The sequence below is a fragment of the Papio anubis genome, chromosome 4, assembly GCF_008728515.1.
Source record: "Papio anubis isolate 15944 chromosome 4, Panubis1.0, whole genome shotgun sequence".
Taxonomy (NCBI): domain Eukaryota; kingdom Metazoa; phylum Chordata; class Mammalia; order Primates; family Cercopithecidae; genus Papio; species Papio anubis.
In genome coordinates, this window is record NC_044979.1 from 138526695 (window position 1) to 138543152 (window position 16458).

General features: G+C 57.2%; 1 protein-coding gene across 1 annotated transcript in view; it reads right to left on the reverse strand.

The window, feature by feature from the left end:
* Positions 1-16458, reverse strand: part of COL26A1 (collagen type XXVI alpha 1 chain) — a 201601-nt gene that overhangs the window by 10014 nt on the left and 175129 nt on the right. Inside the window, exons 4-9 of the mRNA XM_003895827.4 lie at positions 14521-14582; positions 7660-7816; positions 5181-5279; positions 3790-3942; positions 2044-2127; positions 29-81 (exon numbers count right to left, since the gene is read on the reverse strand). Of these exons, the coding sequence (XP_003895876.3) occupies positions 29-81; positions 2044-2127; positions 3790-3942; positions 5181-5279; positions 7660-7816; positions 14521-14582 (608 nt within the window). The remainder of the gene's footprint in view (positions 1-28; positions 82-2043; positions 2128-3789; positions 3943-5180; positions 5280-7659; positions 7817-14520; positions 14583-16458) is intronic.

Below are 16458 nucleotides of genomic sequence, written 5' to 3' on the forward strand. Positions count from 1 at the left end.
ACTATACCTAAAATGGCCAAGTCCTTACCTGGGATCCAGGTGTTCCTGGGGGTCCTGGGGGACCTTGAGGCCCAGGGGGACCTGTGGACAGAGTCACAGATGGTCACCTGGGGCCAGAGAGGGGCATCCCCAGCTTCCCGCCCCAGCACCTGTTCTGGATCTGTCTCCATGGGAAGCAAAGGAGGGTTTGGGAATGAATGGGGCAGGGGAGGAGGGAGGAACAGCCCCTGTCAACTAGGTCTCCATCCTCAGAGCTCAGGGCCCTCTCCACTGGCTGCTCACAGCTCCCACACCTCCTCCTCCCAGGGCCTCGTCCACGAGGCAGCCCCAGTCCCGAGACCTGGCAGGCGAGGGAGGAAGTCCATCCAGACCGGTCCCGTGCCCCAGCCAGTTGGTCCCCTGGTACGTCTCTCAGATCTGTCCCCACTCGGGACCTGGGACCCATCCCTCTTGCCAGGGTTACTATAGCAACCTCCTGACCATCCACCCTCCCTATGCACCCCAGAGCACGCTTTCAAAAATCCAAGCCCAGTTAGGTCTCTTTCAGGGCTCCGAAGTCCTCAGCCTGGCCCCTTCCCACCCTCCCGGCCCCAGCCAGATACACTCCTGGCGTCTCTGCTAAAGCTGTCCTTCCTCCTGGAGCCTCCCTATCCCTCCACTCTCCCAGCAAACCCTTTCCTATTGGTTTTCTTACTAGTCTGACACGGAGCATCACCTCTTCCAGGAAGCCTTCCCAGCTTTCCACTGCTCCCCTAAGCAAATCCCTTATGTAAACCAGCCGCCGCCCATGGCCACTGAGGTTTTCACATCTGTCTCCCCCATGGGCCGTGGAGTACCCAGAGGGCCGGGTCTCGTGTGTGTGCCCAGCTCAGGGAGGGAGATTCACGACTAACCTCCAACCTGCTAGGAAGAGTGAGGCCTTGGTCTCTCATGACCCCACATGGGCCCATGCCTCCTGTGGTGCAGGGAGCCCCTTGTTGGGCTGTCCAGCATGGCCTGGCTCCCAGGTTTGGAGAGGGCATGTGAGGACAGGCACTCCAGGGGACAAATATCAGGAGTCTGTCCAGTTCTCCTGAGACCTGGCATGTCACCTGAAGGCTCCCAGGTACCCTCTGGGTTCACTCCCTCTCCTCCCTAGAGCATCTGCTGAAATGTCACGTTTTGACGGGGCCTCCCTGCCACGCCCCAGCTTCTCCCTTGTAGCTCCCTCAGATCCTGTTAAAGTCACAATTTATGATGACATTTCTGTCCTCCACCAGAATGAGAGTTTCATGATGATGTTTGTTCTGATTATTCAGGAGTCCCGGGAACCTAGCTCACTGTCCAGCACATGTAGTAGCAGATGCTCAACGAATATTTGTGAGATGCACAGAGGAATGAATGAATGAATGCATGCATGCATGAATGAATGAATGAACGAACGAATGAATGAATGAACGAACGAACGAATGAATAAACCAATGAATGAATGAATAAATGAATGAAGGAAGGAATGAATGAACAAACGAATGAATAAACGAACGAATGAATGAACAAATGAATGTATGAATGAATGAACGAATGAATGAATGACTCCCTTCCCGGGCAGGGAGTGGCAGGGGAGTCAGCCCTGCACTCCTCCCACAGTGAGGAATGTGGATGATGGAAGGTCAGGCCAGGACTGAAGGCCAGGTCCTGGCCCATTTGAGCCCCAGGGCCCTTGGTTTCTGCCTCAAAAGTAGGGACTTCCTGCCACCTCTGTCCTGACCTCATCCCCCACTGGTGTGTGTCCCTTTCTGGCCCATGCAAGGGCAGCCTCATGCAAGCATCTTATTCCAGCAGAATCATGTGGGTTTCTTGCATCCAGTCCCCCAGGGGCACTGCCACCAGGAAACGAGGGGCTTCACTTCCTGCCACACAGCGGGTGGGACAGACCCAGTCCCCAGCACTGTCCGGAAGACATGGACTCCCAGCCGGCCTTCAGCTCCCCTCGAGGCTCCATGGCTCAGGCCCAGCCCTGGGGGCATGGAGTCTTCAATGCAGGCCAGTCCATCATTCACTTACCTGGTGGACCAGGGGGGCCCCGGGGTCCTGGGATGCCCGCCAGCACTGTGTCCACGATGGCAGAAGCCAGCCTTGAGTCTCCATCTGTGGGAAGAGCGGAGCAGCCAGGGGTCTGGCGGGGCAGACCTGGCAGTGCTGGGAGGCTGGTCCTGGGCACTGAGCCCTGAGCCAGGCCACACGGAGCCCAGGGGGGCTCCTCCCATCACCCTGGGCCCCGCTGCAGACACTGTTGCCCCCACTGCTTAGAGAAGCACGGAGACACCCAGACAAAGAGCAGGGAAAGCCAGGTCGGTCAGCTTCATATAAAACACAAGTACCTTCTAGAACAATATCCAGGCTCTGCAGACTCTGGGTCTGCCCTGTTCACTTCTCCAATGCGCCGGGCTGGCACCTTCTTCCAGGCTCCACTTCACAGGCCCATCCTGCTGCACCCAACTGGTTCACTCCTCCAGGAAGCCCTCCATGCCCACCCTCTGAGCTGTGCCTGAGGTGTCTGATTCCATCACAGCAACCACACTGCCTGGGACAGGGGTGGGGTCTAACAACCCATCACCCATAACCCTCCAGGATGAGCCCCCTGCCTGATTCACCCTGGCCATCCCGAACCAGACCCAGGGCCCCAGGGCAATGCCATCACCTTCCTCATAAAACCCTTCCCGAGGCTGGGCACAGTGGTTCACACCTGCAATGCCAGCACTTTAGGAGGCCAAGGAGGGAGGATCACTTGAGGCCAGGAGTTCAAGACCAGCCTGGCCAACATAGTGAGACTGCATCTCCAGACCAGCCTGGGCAACATAGTGAGGCCCCATCTCCACTCAAAAAAAAAAAAAAAAATTAGTTAGATGTGGTGGTGCATGCCTGTGGTTCTGGTTACTCAGGAGGCTGAGGTGGGAGGATCCCTTGAGCCCGGGAGTGAGAAGCTACAGTGAGCTATGATGGCACCACTGCATTCCAGCCTGGGCAACAGAGCGAGACCCCATGTCAAAAAAAATTAAAATTAAAATCTTAGTTGCCAGGACACTTAACCAGAAATGATATTCCTCTCAGGGCTCACGGACTCCTATGCCTAGCCTCCCACTGCCTCATGGTCCCTTGGGCCCAGAGTCCTGGTCCCGTCCACTCTCTGCACCTCCCTGTCCCCACCTCCCAAGGTACAAGTGGACATTTCTGTGTGTTCAGAAGCTCTCTTGGACTGGCCTGTGCCCCCGAGGGCCAGAGTTTGTTTTGCACACTGCTGTATCCCCAGTGGCTAAAACCGTGTGCCCTGCACATAGTAGGTGCTCACTAAACACCTGCTGAACGACCTGCAGTGAGGATGGGTGAGGAAGAAGTGCAACAAGGCATAACCTTGGTGGGGTGGGGTAGCCAGGTAGGGAATCTGGGCCAACTCAGCCAGCAGAGTGATCTTTGGGGCTCGGGACCCCAAAGGCAGGGAGCTGAGCACTGAGGCAGAGACAGGCCACTTTGGGGCCAAGAGCAGGGCTGGGAGCCAGCACTGGGTTCGCCTGGGGATGCTCAGCACGGGGGCCAAGCCTTGCTCCCAAGCTGTTCCCTGCCATTGTCTCTGGCAGGCCCTGAACACTGCATGGAGGGCTTCCTGGAGAAGGCGTGCAGGAGTGAGCCAGTTGGGTGCAGCAGGATGGGCATGTGGAGGGGTCCACTTCCCAGGATCCTTCAAGGAAGGTCGATCCCTGCCAGCACACAGCATAGCTCAGCCCTCCCCCGGCCCCCAAGCGCGTCACTCACTCTCTTTGTCTGTAGGTGGCTGCAGGGAATAGAGGGCGCCCTGGGGACTGTTTGGTGAGGGGCCTGGGCTGCCTGCTGGGCCGGGTGGTCCTGGGGGGCCGGGGCGCCCCATCTCTCCAGGAAGCCCCTGGGGCCCTGGAGGCCCCAGGAGCCCTGCAATGAGGAAAAGAACAGTCACTGTGGTGGCTGGAGCCTGGTGGGTGGCTGCGACATTACAAATGGGGAAACTGAGGCCCTGAAAGAAACAAGGTTGGTCAGGGACACACAGCCAGTCAGTGGTGGCCTCCAATCCACAGTCTTCCTTGGGGGTGTCCTGGGGTGTAATTGAAATGGGCTCCCCTTCCCAGCCCAGTCCAGAGGGAATACTTAGGAGCAGCTGGGGAGGTTGAGCGGGGCAGGGACGGTGAAATCAGCAAAGGCGGTGGCCAGAAGCCCATTGGTCCCTCCCAGGGACCTCAGCCCTGTGGCAGGGACACCAAGTGTAAGCCACCATCCTAGGCTGGCCCTGTACCTGCTGAACCAGGGGTCCTTCCCCTGCAGGACCCAGGAGGAGTTGAGAGGGTGGTCTCTGGAGGTGTTTAAATGGCTGAGAACAGCTCCTGGCCCCTGACAACCTCGACACTCATGCCTGTACCCGAAGCCCCCTGAAGACCCTGTTTTGGCCAGGCAGTGTGGCTCACCCCTGTAATCTCAGCACTTTGGGAGGCTGAGGCAGGCAGATCACCTGTGGTCAGGAGTTCAAGACCTGCCTGGTCAAACATGGTGAAACCCTGTATCTACTAAAAACACAAAAATTAGCCGTGGCGGGCACCTGTAATCTTAGTTACTCAGTAGGTTGAAGCAGGAAAGTTGCTTGAACCCGGGAGGTGGAGGTGGCAGTGAGCCGAGATCGCACCACTGCGCTCCAGTCTGGGCAACATAGCGCAAGACTCTGTCTCAAAAAAAAAAAAAAAAGTGCCAAGTGCAGTGGTGGCTCACGCCTGTAATCCCAGCACGTTGGGAAGCCAAGGCGGCTGGATCACCTGAGGTCAGGAGTTCGAGACCAGCCTGACCAACATGGTGAAATCCCGTCTCTACTGAAAATATAAAACTAGCTGGGCGTGTTGGTGGGTGCCTGTAGTCCCAGCTACTCAGGAGGCTGAGGCAGGAGAATTGCTTGAACCCGGGAGGCGGAGGTGGCAATGAGCAAAGATGGCATCACTGCACTCCAGCCTGGACGACAGAGTGAGACTCCCTCTCAAAAACATAATAAAAAAAAAAGACCCTGTTTTTCTTGTACCCAGCAAGATCAGGGCTGTGGGTGCATGGGACACCTCGCCTGTTCCGGTAGGGGAGAGAGCCCAGCCCCTTCCGCAGGTTGACAACATCACATATGTGGGGGGTTTTCGTACCAGGGGGCCCCGCTGGGCCCTTCTCTCCTATCTGGCCTCGGTCACCTTTGGACCCAGGGGGGCCTGCAGGCCCTGGTGGTCCTGTCTGCCCTGGGGGCCCTGGGGAGAGAAGGAGACACAGCATCAGAACACAGTGGACCCCCAGCCTCCAGCGGCTCCAGGCTTGGCTCCCTGGGCTGTCGGGCCACCTTCCCCCAGGAGCCCCGCCTCCCTGGAACTCCCCAAACAGGCAAAGTCACTCACATCACCTTGGAGTTGTTGTTTATTATAATTCACAAACTAGTTTTGCACTTAGGAACATCTATGATTCCAAGAACTGCTTTCGTTCCCATTTTCAATGCGGGAAACTGAGGCTCAGGAAGGTTGTCGCTTCCCCAAGGTCACACAGCCAGGCCGCAGCTGAAGTTGCTTAGCTCCAGGTCCCTCTCTTACACCCTACTGTCTCCCTGCTTAGGGTCAAGAACCGGGCTTGTGGCAAAGTGCTCCCCAATACGCGGCCTCCGAGGAGGCCCCAGGAGGTCCTGAAGGACGGATCTTCCCAGCTACAGGTCTCCAAGCCCCAAGGGTGGACAAGGAGATGGAGAGGTAAGGCCTGCTGTGTGGCCAGGGGACAGTCCTTTCTCCCTCTGGCCCAGAGAGGTTGCTCAAAAGTGTGTGCTCAGCACTTTGGGAGGCTGAGGCAGGAAGATCACTTGAGCCCAAGGAGTTTGAGACCAGCCTGGGCCACTTAGTGAGACCCCATCTCTACAAAAGATGCAAAAGTTAGCAGGGTGTAGTGGTGCATGCCTGTGGCCCCAGCTACTGGCGAGGGTGAGGTGGGAGGATGGCTTGAGCCCAGGACATCTGAGCTGCAGTGAGCTATGATCACACCACTGCACTCCAGAGTGGCATACAGAGCTAGACCGTGTCTCAGACAAAAAAAAAAAAAAAAGTTTCCTGATCTGATGAAGGGACCTGCGCGGAGTCTTAGGGCCCTTTGCACTCCGCTGCATGGGACTGTGGTATGGTGGGGAGGGCCTGGCTGAGGGCTGCTGGCCTGGCTAAGGGCTGCTGGCCTCGGAAGAGCCCCACCTGCTCTCTGGGATCCAGGTTGGCTGCAGATGTCACCATGGGTAGGGTGTGTGCGCCACCTGGTGGCCATTCTCGAAACTGCATTTCCCTGGTTGGGAAGGTCTCGCCAGGCATCCCCTTTTAAGGGGCCTGGGTCCCCGGTGGGATGGGAAGCCCCCTCATCCTCCATCCCCAAAGAAAGATTTGAAGAATGTGGGCATGGGATAACTCTCTGGGTGTGAGACTTGAGGGACAGCAGCTCCAGGGGTGGGCCAGCGGACCAGAGCAAGAGGTTCCCCTTCCCATAGCAGACCTGAGCTCGGCCCTCCTCCCACAGCCTTCAGTCCCTTTCAAAGAGTGCCTTCAGTCCCCTTCCCCAGCCTTGGGACTGGCCACTGGAGGCCACCTCTGTCATGCATCTCTCCTCCCTGCTCTGCCCCTGCTCCCCAACCCGGCATCAGAATGGACACACAGAACAGAGGGGAGGGGAGAGCGCCCACTCCAAAGGGCTCTAAGGGCAGAGAATCACGGAGGCAAAATGCCCCTGGCTTGCTGGGTGACCCCAGGGGTGTCACTTAACTTCTCTGAGTCTCAGGTGTCTCCCCTGTAACCTCAAAGCTTCCAAGCTTTGTGTGAAGATTAAGAATAGTATCTGTAGGCTGGGCGCGCTAGCTCACACCGGTAATCCCAGCACTTTGGAGGCTGAGGCGGGTGCATCACTTGAGGTCAGGAGTTCAAGGCCAGCTGGCCAACATGGTGAAACCCTGTCTGTACTAAAAAATACAGAAATTAGGCTGGCTGTGCTGGCTCACACCTGTAATCTCAGCACTTTGGGAGGCCAAGGCGGGCAGATCATTTGAGGTCAGGATTTCGAGACCAGCCTGGCCAACATGGAAAAACCCATCTCTACTAAAAATGCAAAAATTAGCTGGGCTTGGTGGTGCGTGCCTGTAATCCCAGTTATTCGGGAGGCTGAGGCAGGGGAATCACTGGAGCCCAGGAGGCAGAGGTTGCAGTGAACCGAGATCATGACACGGCACTCCAGCCTGGGTGATAGAGACTCCATTTCAAAAAAAAAAAAAAAAATTATATCTGCATTTGAAATATTTTCATATCTGATATGAAAATATTTAATAATTGGCACAGTGCAGATCCTGACCACTCATGGTAAACCCCAGCCTTCAACTCCTGGATTCAGCCTTACAGAGCCACTGCGCCTGGCCAGATCGTCTACTTTTTAAGAGAAATTAGAAATCCTGGCTTTTAGGTAAAATCCCCGTTTTCAACTGTTAGCTTAATTTTTCAAAATGCCAGGTGGCATGTCTGATCCAGGGAGCCTAGTGTGTGGCCTCTCCAGGGAGACCCTGGGATGCCATGCCTGAGGCCCCTTCGGCTGCCCCAGCCTGTCCTCTCTGCAGCCCTCACTCACCGGCTGGGCCCGTGGGCCTTCTCTGTCGTGGCCCCGGGTGAGCGAGAGGGATGGCGTCGGGGAAGAAGTCCTCGTTCCAGGGGGGAGGGGTGATCTGGGGAGCCGGCAGGTCGTTGTCGGGGCTCGAGGGCCGTTCTGCTGCTTCTAGCAGGAGGACCTGGGCCAAAGGAGACAGAGAATCAGGTCCCAGTCAGGCCAGGGCAGGGACACGTGTGTGCACCCCATGAGACCTGCAGCTGTCCACGCTGCGTGTGCCCCGTCACGCTTCTTAGTGGGAGCACCTCACCCATAGCCGGGGTTCCCTCCATCCCAGCCCTCTCCTCCTTCTCACATTAAGAAAGTCTTCCTGGACCCTCAGGTTCAAGCAGTGCCTTTCGGACACCGTCAAAGTCCCTGTGCTGGCCGGGAGTGGTGGCTCATGCCTGTAATCCCAGCACTTTGAGAGGCTGAGGCTGGAGGATCACTTGAGGCCAGGAGTTTGAGAACAGCCTGGACAACACAGTGAGACCGTCATCTCTGCAAAAAATAAAAAAAAATTAGCTGGGCGAGGTGGCACAGGCCTGCAGTCCCAGTTACTCAGGAGGTTGAGCCCAGGAGCTCCAGGCTACAGTGAGTTACGATTGTGCCACTGCGCTCTAGCCTGGGCAACACATCGAGACCCCATCTACAAAAAAAGAGAGAGAGAGAAAACACATACACACACACACACACACACACAGACAGAGAGAAAAGGAAGGGAAGAAAGAGAGGGAGGAGAGAGGAAGGGTGAGTATTAATACGCCCCTTGTGGCACATGACCTGTAGAAGGTTTTCCAGAAAAACGAGAGTGGCCACGATTGCTTGGGACCAGCCTGCAGTGCGGCCCCATCTCTCTCCGCTTGAGGGAGGCAGGAGTCAAAGGTGGCTGAGACCCAGAGCCTGGGACCAGGAGACTTTCTCCTTCCTTTAAAGACCTGAGAGACAGGACTCAGAAGCCCCATGAGTCCCTGCTGCTCCCAAAGAGGCCGGCAGGAGGCGCTGTGTGCCAGAAATAGGCTCAGGGTGGGCGGAGATCCCTGCTGGGAACCTGGGTGGGCCCCGGGGCCCAGGGGCGTGAGGGACCTGCTGGGCTGAGCTGAGGGTCCATGGTGCACAGGCAGATGGTCTCCCTGAGTCGCCCCCTCACCAGTTCAGCAGTGCCCCTGGGCCTGGGGGACAGTCCTGGGATCCCTGGGGACAAAGTGGCCTGCTCTGGGCTCCTCCCCAGCAGGTGCATCTCCAGGGTGCACTCAGCGGCTACTCAGGGCTCTGACCCTGGACCCAGGGTTCTGGCTGGGCCCCCTGGGCTCAGGCCCTGCTGTGGGCTGCAGAACAGGCTCTCCCTCCACCCCACTAAGGGACACAGCCCTCTGATGGCCTGGATGTCTGGCCCAGGGCCCCCTGACCCCCAGGGCCAATTCTTTCAGCCATTCCCCTCTCTGGTCCTTAGAAGGGTCCGTGAAACTGGGAGGGTCACTGTGGAGATATCACAAATGAGATGGAAACAGAGGCTCAGAGACTGCAAGTGACTTGCCCGAAATCACCCAGCAAATGGGCGGTGAGGCCGGGGTCCCAAGCAGTACCTCATCCACCAAACCACAGTTCATCCTCCCAACAGCTCTGCCTCAACCCTGGCCGAACTTGGTGGAGTCACAGAGAGGTGGGGCGGCTGGCTCAGATCACACAGCAGTGAAGGGTGGACGCCAGTCTCCTGAATCTCCGGAAGGAGGATAGGGTTCCGATTCCTGCCCTAGCCGCTGGCATCCCTGGAGAAGCTGACGGGCCACAGCCAAGGTTAGGGGCTCTGGGGAGGAGCAAGGAGACGGTGGCTGTCAGGTCACGTGATGGAAGGGGCCTGGGACGACCAGCGCAGGGGATTTGGAGACGCGTCAGGCCCTGGTGCTCCCGGGGCTGGGGGCAGGAGGTTGGGGGAAGGCTGGAGTGTGTCTCCGTTTCAGGCCTGGCTGCTGGGAATAGTAGAAATGCCCCCAGTCGAACAAGGGCATGGGAGAGGGGCAGGCTTGGGAGTGAAAGTGGTAAGTTGGGGTGGGGTTGCTTGCAGTATCCCAGGGGGACCTCAGATAGTCATAGTTAACAGGGGGCGGTCCCAAGGACCAGGAGGTGGAGGTAAGGGACCATGAGAGGAGGCAGGGATGGTGGGGGGAGGCTAGGGCGGAGCCTGGAGAGACCTGGGGAGGGATCCCGCCTTGGGCTCCTGCTGGCATCCCCTAGCGTTCCCCATTCTGGGCAAAGCTCTGGCTTCCCCTGAAGTGACCCACCAGCCAGTACAAAAGGCCTAGCTCACTCCTTCATGAGGCACCTCCCACCAGGACACCCCTGCCCACAGAGCCTGCAGATCGGGACAGAGGGGCCCTGGTTGGAATCTGCCCTGGCCAGTGTCTCAGCCCTCCTGGCCTGGCTGTGGCTGACCTGGAGAAATTGATCCTATTACTGCCCAGGCATGAGCTCACCTGGGCGGGCAGCTGTGGGCGTGGGGACCCAGCCCAAGAAAACCAGGCCACGGCCTTCGGGGGCAGTGGCCCTGATGATGTCATTGCGGCCTGGCAGACTGGCCGGGGCACTGCCCTCTCCACACCAGAGACTGCTGGGACTCTGAGGCTTCCGTGACTCTCGTGTACTGTTTGCGGTCCATAAGGTCAGAGAATAAAGCCCGGGGCAGGAGAGTGGAGGGCAGGTAGGAATCTTCCCCGGTGCCCTGCTGGCCTTCTGCCCGCCAGCCCGTCCCAGGAACAGAGGGTGGCAGAAATCCTGGACCAGCTCCTAGGTCGGCACCAGTGGGAGAGCAAATGGAGTGGACTCTGCAGGTTGCCTGGCCCCTGCTGCCCCTTCTTCCCTTGCTCCAGAACTCCCTCTTGTGCCTCTGTGCATGTGGCCCAGGAAAGGAATCAGGACTGATCTGAACCGGGCCGAGCAATCCCTTTCTGCTTGGCCAGGTACTCAGTTTCCCAGCTCCCTTGCAACTAGGAGGTGGTCACTTCACCCAGCACAGGCTCATGAAACATAAGGAGTCTGTTTGGGAGCTTCACCTCACCCTCCACTTCCTGCCTTTACATACAAGGTGAGGATGTGATGCCTGGAGCTGCAGCAGCCACTTTGTAATCATGAGGCATCAACCAATGCAGACAAAAGCCAACTCACTAAGAAGTCAGCGAACAGCCTGGCTTCCTTGGACACCAAACCAATCCTGAGACCACCTCTACTCCTGGACTTCTTGTTGAATAAACAATAAATGTCCTTATGGAATAAGCTACCACTGGCCAGGTTTCTCTCATTTGCCTCCTTCCTGACATACCAAAGCAGACTTCTTGTCTAAGGGAGCAGAAGCCCAAGTGTCCAGGCTCTGGGTTGCTGCTGTTTTATGCTGTTTTATGCTGTTTATGCTGCTGTTTATGCATCTGATTTCTGCTTCCCTGTCTGGGATCTGCCTGCCTGGCTCCTGTCCTGGCTCTGCCTTCACCATGCTGGGATCCCAGCCTCTGCCCTGGCTGACCCCTAGTCTCTGATCTGAGCTGAAAACACAGCTCTGTGTCCTGACCTTGGCATGGCCTCTAGTGCCGCTGGGCTGTCTTGGCAACCAGCCCATCTGGTGTTCCCTTCCCCTCTCCAGGCCGCTGCCTCTCGGGGCCCTCTGATCTGGGCCATCAAAGCTCCCTATGGGGCTGGGCACAGTGGTTCACGCCTGTAATCCTGACACTGGGAGGCCGAGGCGGGCAGATCGCTTGAGGTCAGGAGTTTGAGACCAGCCTGGCCAACATAGTGAAACCCTGTCTATACTAAAAATACAAAAATTAGCCGGATGCGGTGGGGCACACCTATAATCCCAGCTACTCAGGAGGCTGAGGCGGGAGAATCACTTGAACCTGGCCCAGGAGGCAGAGGTTGTAGTGAGCTGAGATCACGCCACTGCACCCCAGCCTGGGTGATAGTGCGAGCGAGACCTTGTCTGAAAAAAAGAAAAAGAAAAAGAAAACCTCCTAGAGGCCCTCTCAACACAGGTGGGCATGGAGTGGGCAGGTGGGCGGCCAGAAAGTGCTCCAGACAAGATGCAGGACTTAAGAGAGGAGTCTCCCGGCCCCTACCTAGAAATGCAGACAACTGTCAAAAGGAGGGGGGCTGCAAAGCTCTTCCGTTTCTGCACACCCCAGGCCCAAGCTGTCTCCCCCAGCTCCCCACTCGAGAGCTGCCTGAGCTTCCCCACTCCGGACCAGCCTCAAAATGAAGCAACTCCAATTTCCATTTTCCAGGCCATCCGACTGAGATCCAGAGGGAAGGGCTGGCCAAGGTGGAGTGGAGAAAGGGTGGGAATCCTGGCCTGGGCTCCTGCCACGCACTGCTGTCCCTCCCTCCAGCCCTCGAGGAGCACAGAGAGGACACAGCCCTCTCGCTCAGCGTCACAGGGCAAGCCCTGCCCCGGGCCTGCTGCTGGAGGCCATGGAGCTGGGGCCCTCGGTGGAGAGGGTGTCAGGGCTGGGAAGGCCACAGGGAGGAATTGCTCATGATGGGAGGGCGTGGGCCTGGTGGGTGGGGGACAGCTGGCAATGCGCCCCCCCTCCCCTAGAGCTGCGACTTTTAACACCCACAATACCGGGCTGAGGCCAGGGCCGCTGCTCTGCGCCAAACCACACAGAGGCTTCCGGGACTAGGAAAATGTCCATCAGGTTGGGCATGGCTCGGGGACCCCGCCTTTTCTAAAATCTCAGATGCCAGAAGCGCACCCCTCAGCATTTTCCCCTGCACCCGTTCTAGAGGTCCTGGCCCAGCTCAGTCCATGTGGAAACAGTTGCTCCCTGGAACCCTCCACTCCTGTCCCCCAAGAGTTAAGACTCCAAGGAGAGCAGACGGGTCTCTCTCATCCCAGGCCTGGGCTGCTGGGAGACCCTGCCCACCTACGGAAGGGCCGGAGGACAAGGGAGGCCGCGAATGCATGCCTTGGGGTCCCCCGTCATTGCTTGGCACAGATGCCTCCCACACACCTGTGTCTGTATCTGTAAGGCGGGAACAGTAACGTGGCTGACGTAGGTGACAGCACTAATCCCTGACTCCTGGTCAGCATTAGACCATTTCCAAAGCCAGTTCCCACTGCCATCTCCCTGGAGACTCTCGACAGCCCTCCCGGGCTGATGCTTTGATCCATTCTACAGATGAGGGGCGGGGGGCTGTGAGAGAGCTGGCGGACGGCGGTCCCACACATGTCTGACTCCAAGCCATGCTCACCTGCAACCTCCAGGGCAGAAGTCAGGGCCAAGGGTAATGTGGAGTTGTCAAGGGCTGTGCGTGTTAATGTGTGCACATCTGTGTCATGTGTGTGCATGCGTGTGTATATGTATGTGTGACCATGTGCATGCATGCTGTGTGTGCGCGTATGCCTGAGTATCTGTGCATGTGACCATGGGTATTACATATGTGTGTCCCTGTTTTTGTGTGTATGCGTGTGTATGTGTGCACATGTGCAAATGTGTGTGTCTGTATGTGTGTATATATATGTGTCTCCACATGCACACAGATGTGTGTGCACGGGTGTCTATGTGTGTGCATGTGTGTGCACATGTATGATGTGTGTGTATGTGTGCTCTTCCAGGTGGAGGCACGGCTGACCCTGACCCTGCTCTCTTCGAGGGGCTCTTGCTGCCTGGGGCTCCAGCCCCACACTCTCAGGTCCCTGGTCCTCACCCTGCCTCCCTGCCACGTGGCCCTACTCACACACTCTCTCTGGGCGATGCCACGTGCTCCGGTCGCCGCAGTTCTGCTCCAGAGAGAGCTCTGCCTCTGGCTCAGGTGATTCCAGCCTCCTGGTGCTGGCTCTCCCCTGGGGGGCCAGGAAATGTAGCAGACCCTGCTGTCCCAAGAGGCTTTGTAGATATTTGGAGGCTGCCTCATCCCTCCAGACCTGTCCTCCCCGAGGCCAAGCCCCTCTGGCTAAACACCAGAGCCTGCTTACCAAGCCCTCTGGGTGAGAACGGGGCTTGTCCCCATCGGGGCAGATGCTGTTGACGCCCCATACGCACCCCTCAGCCCCACCTGGCTTTGGCTTCGGCCTGTGGCCATCTGCAACTCTGCCAAGGGCTTTCTCCAGCCACAGGAGCTTGCACAAGCTAACTGAGACAGGAAATACCCTCGGGGAAGTGTCATCCGGTGAGGGGCAGGAGAGATGTCTGGCTTCATCGCCCTAAAGTGGGCGGGCCCTGAAGTGTGCGCAAAACCACCGCCTCCCAGAGGGAGTGTGAGATGGAGCCCAGGTGCTCCCACAGGTCACCTGCCCATGAACACACCTGTACTGGGCATACCCTTCCCTGCCTCTCTCCCTGCCCAGTGCTGCCTGGGGTCACTGCCAGGTAAATGACTTGGCCTTTAGGGATTCCTTCTGCCTCTGGGCTGACTCCACTGAGGGAGTCCTCTTCCTATAGACTGGGCTGAAAGCTGGTCACTTCCCAGCAGTTCCTCCTCCACAGTCTTTTCCCATCGGTTCCTCTGTGCCCAGCCCCATTCTGGAGGTGGGAAGAGTGGCCCTGGAGGGACAGAGACTCCCTCCTCTTTCCACTGTCCTCTGGGTGTCCAATCTCCCAGCCCCCAGGTTCCGGGAGCTCAGCACCATTCTGCCCTGCCCACAACCAGCCTGCTGCCTGGGACCTCCCGGCCCATGAAGGCCACGCAGAGCCACCAAGGCCTGAACAGTACGCAGTACCTGGGACCGGCTGTCCAAGCCTGCTGGGAAACCTGGGGCTGGGAATTCCACAGCCACACCCAGTGACTGCCCGACTCCTCTCCTCACCACCCCAGGTCCCCAGGCAGCTCCCCAGGCCCAGACTCCCCAGCCCGACTGACCTTGGCCTCCAGTGTGGTCAGTCGCTCACTCATGTCACTGAGCCGGGTGCAGTTCATGCATTCTGAAAGAGAAGAGGAACTAATATGAAAGCAGACTGTAGACCCTAGGAAGAGAGCAGCCCAGTCACCAGGATAACCTCTGGGCAGGCGGGCAAGCAGAAACATCTCCAGTCATTTTGCCTGGAAAACTCCTATTCATCCTTCAAAGCCTCACCCTCAGAGACCCCTCCTCCATGCAGCCTGCTGGACCACTGAGCCTCCCTTCTGAGCACGCACAGTACACTGTACTGTCTGTTTATTCAGACAAGATGATGCTGTGAGCTGGTGAGCACCATGAAGGCAGGCGTCTTTTTCTATTTTGTTCACCCATGAATCTCAGTGCCTGGCACAAAGCAGGGACTCAAAAAATATCTGACAATTGATGAACAGATATTGAGGTGGGCCTCTGACTTTGAGAACCAGAGTTGGGCTAATAGACACAGACTGGGAAAGGGATGCCAAAGCCAGTCCAGTCGGTGGGGCGGGGGTGGAGGGCAATCAAGGAGGACGTCCTGGAGGCAGTGGCATCAAAGATGAGACCTGAGGAATGCACAATAGCTGGCCAGGTTCAGCAGAGAGAAGAGCAAATGCATTCTAAAAGAAAAAGAAATGCATTCTGAAAGAGTGCATTTTCCGAGGTGAGAGGAGAGTGAGAACAGGGCAGGTTGGCCAACTCGGAACACATTTGGGGGCCGCCAAGGCTGGAAAGGTCAAGGAACTCTAACACCAGGGGCCCGGGAAGGGCTGTGGCAGTGTCCATAGGTCACTGGAGGGTCTTAGGCGGGTGAAATTCAAGGTCAGATTTGCATTTGTAGATGCTCGCTCTGGCAGCAGAGCGTGCAGTGGGTGGAAGTGGGAGGGACTGGAGCCTGGAAGGCCAATTAGGAGCCTACTGATGCTGACCCCGCCCAAGCACACATCTCTCTGGGCTGTAATTATCTTTTAATGTCTGTCTCCCCGGAGGCCCGAGACCTGGAGCTCTTTAATGACGAAATAGACGGTTCAAAGCTGTTCTAAAGAGCTTTTATTGCTCTAGAAGTCAGGGGATGCCTAAAGTCTCTCTTTCCTCAGCTCAGTTCAAAGCCTGACCCTGCACGATCCGCATCCCTGTTAAACAGACGCCTAAGAGGTATTTGGGTAACTGGATAGCTCCCACTCGGCGCGCTGGGGCTGACCATGGTGCTGCTTGGGAGTGGTGAGAGCTGCAGCTCATGCGTACAGTCCAGGCCCCCCAACACCGTCAGCCTCCCCCTTGTTCTTGGACATATCCCTGTCTTTGTTACCGAATGCAAACCACCTTGAAATGTTCCCCGTCCTTAAAGAAAAAAAGGCGATTCCTCTGCAACAGATGTTTGGGGAGAAACCACGGGTGGTCAGGGGAGTCTTAGGACCCTGGTAATAGGTGGTCGAGGCTGTACCCTCAGGGTGCTCAGTCTCGGGTCAAGAGGGGGCAACACCCTACTCTCTGCTCCCCAGCGACACGTGGCCTAGCAGAGGGCCCCTCTCCCTGCTTCCCTCCCTTCTACCCCTGGCTGGCCCAAGTCAGTGATTTATAAGCATTTGTTAAGGAAGAGAACTCTTTCTCCCCCATAAGCCTTGTCAGTACCTCTGATGCATAAAACAGATTAAAGACTGAGGTATAAACACTGAACATTCAAACAACTAGAAGAATATATACAGTTTTCTGACTCTGGGACCAGAGAGGACTTCACCAAAGACACACGATAAAGGGATGTGGCTTTCTGGTTAAACATGGTGGATTGAACACAGGTTCCCTTCTGTTTTCTCTCAGGAAAGGGCTGATAAAGAAATAAAAAGGTAGGCCGGGCGTGGTGGCTCACGCCTGTAATCCCAGCACTTTGGGAGGCCGAGACAGGCAAGGTCAGGAGATCAAGACCA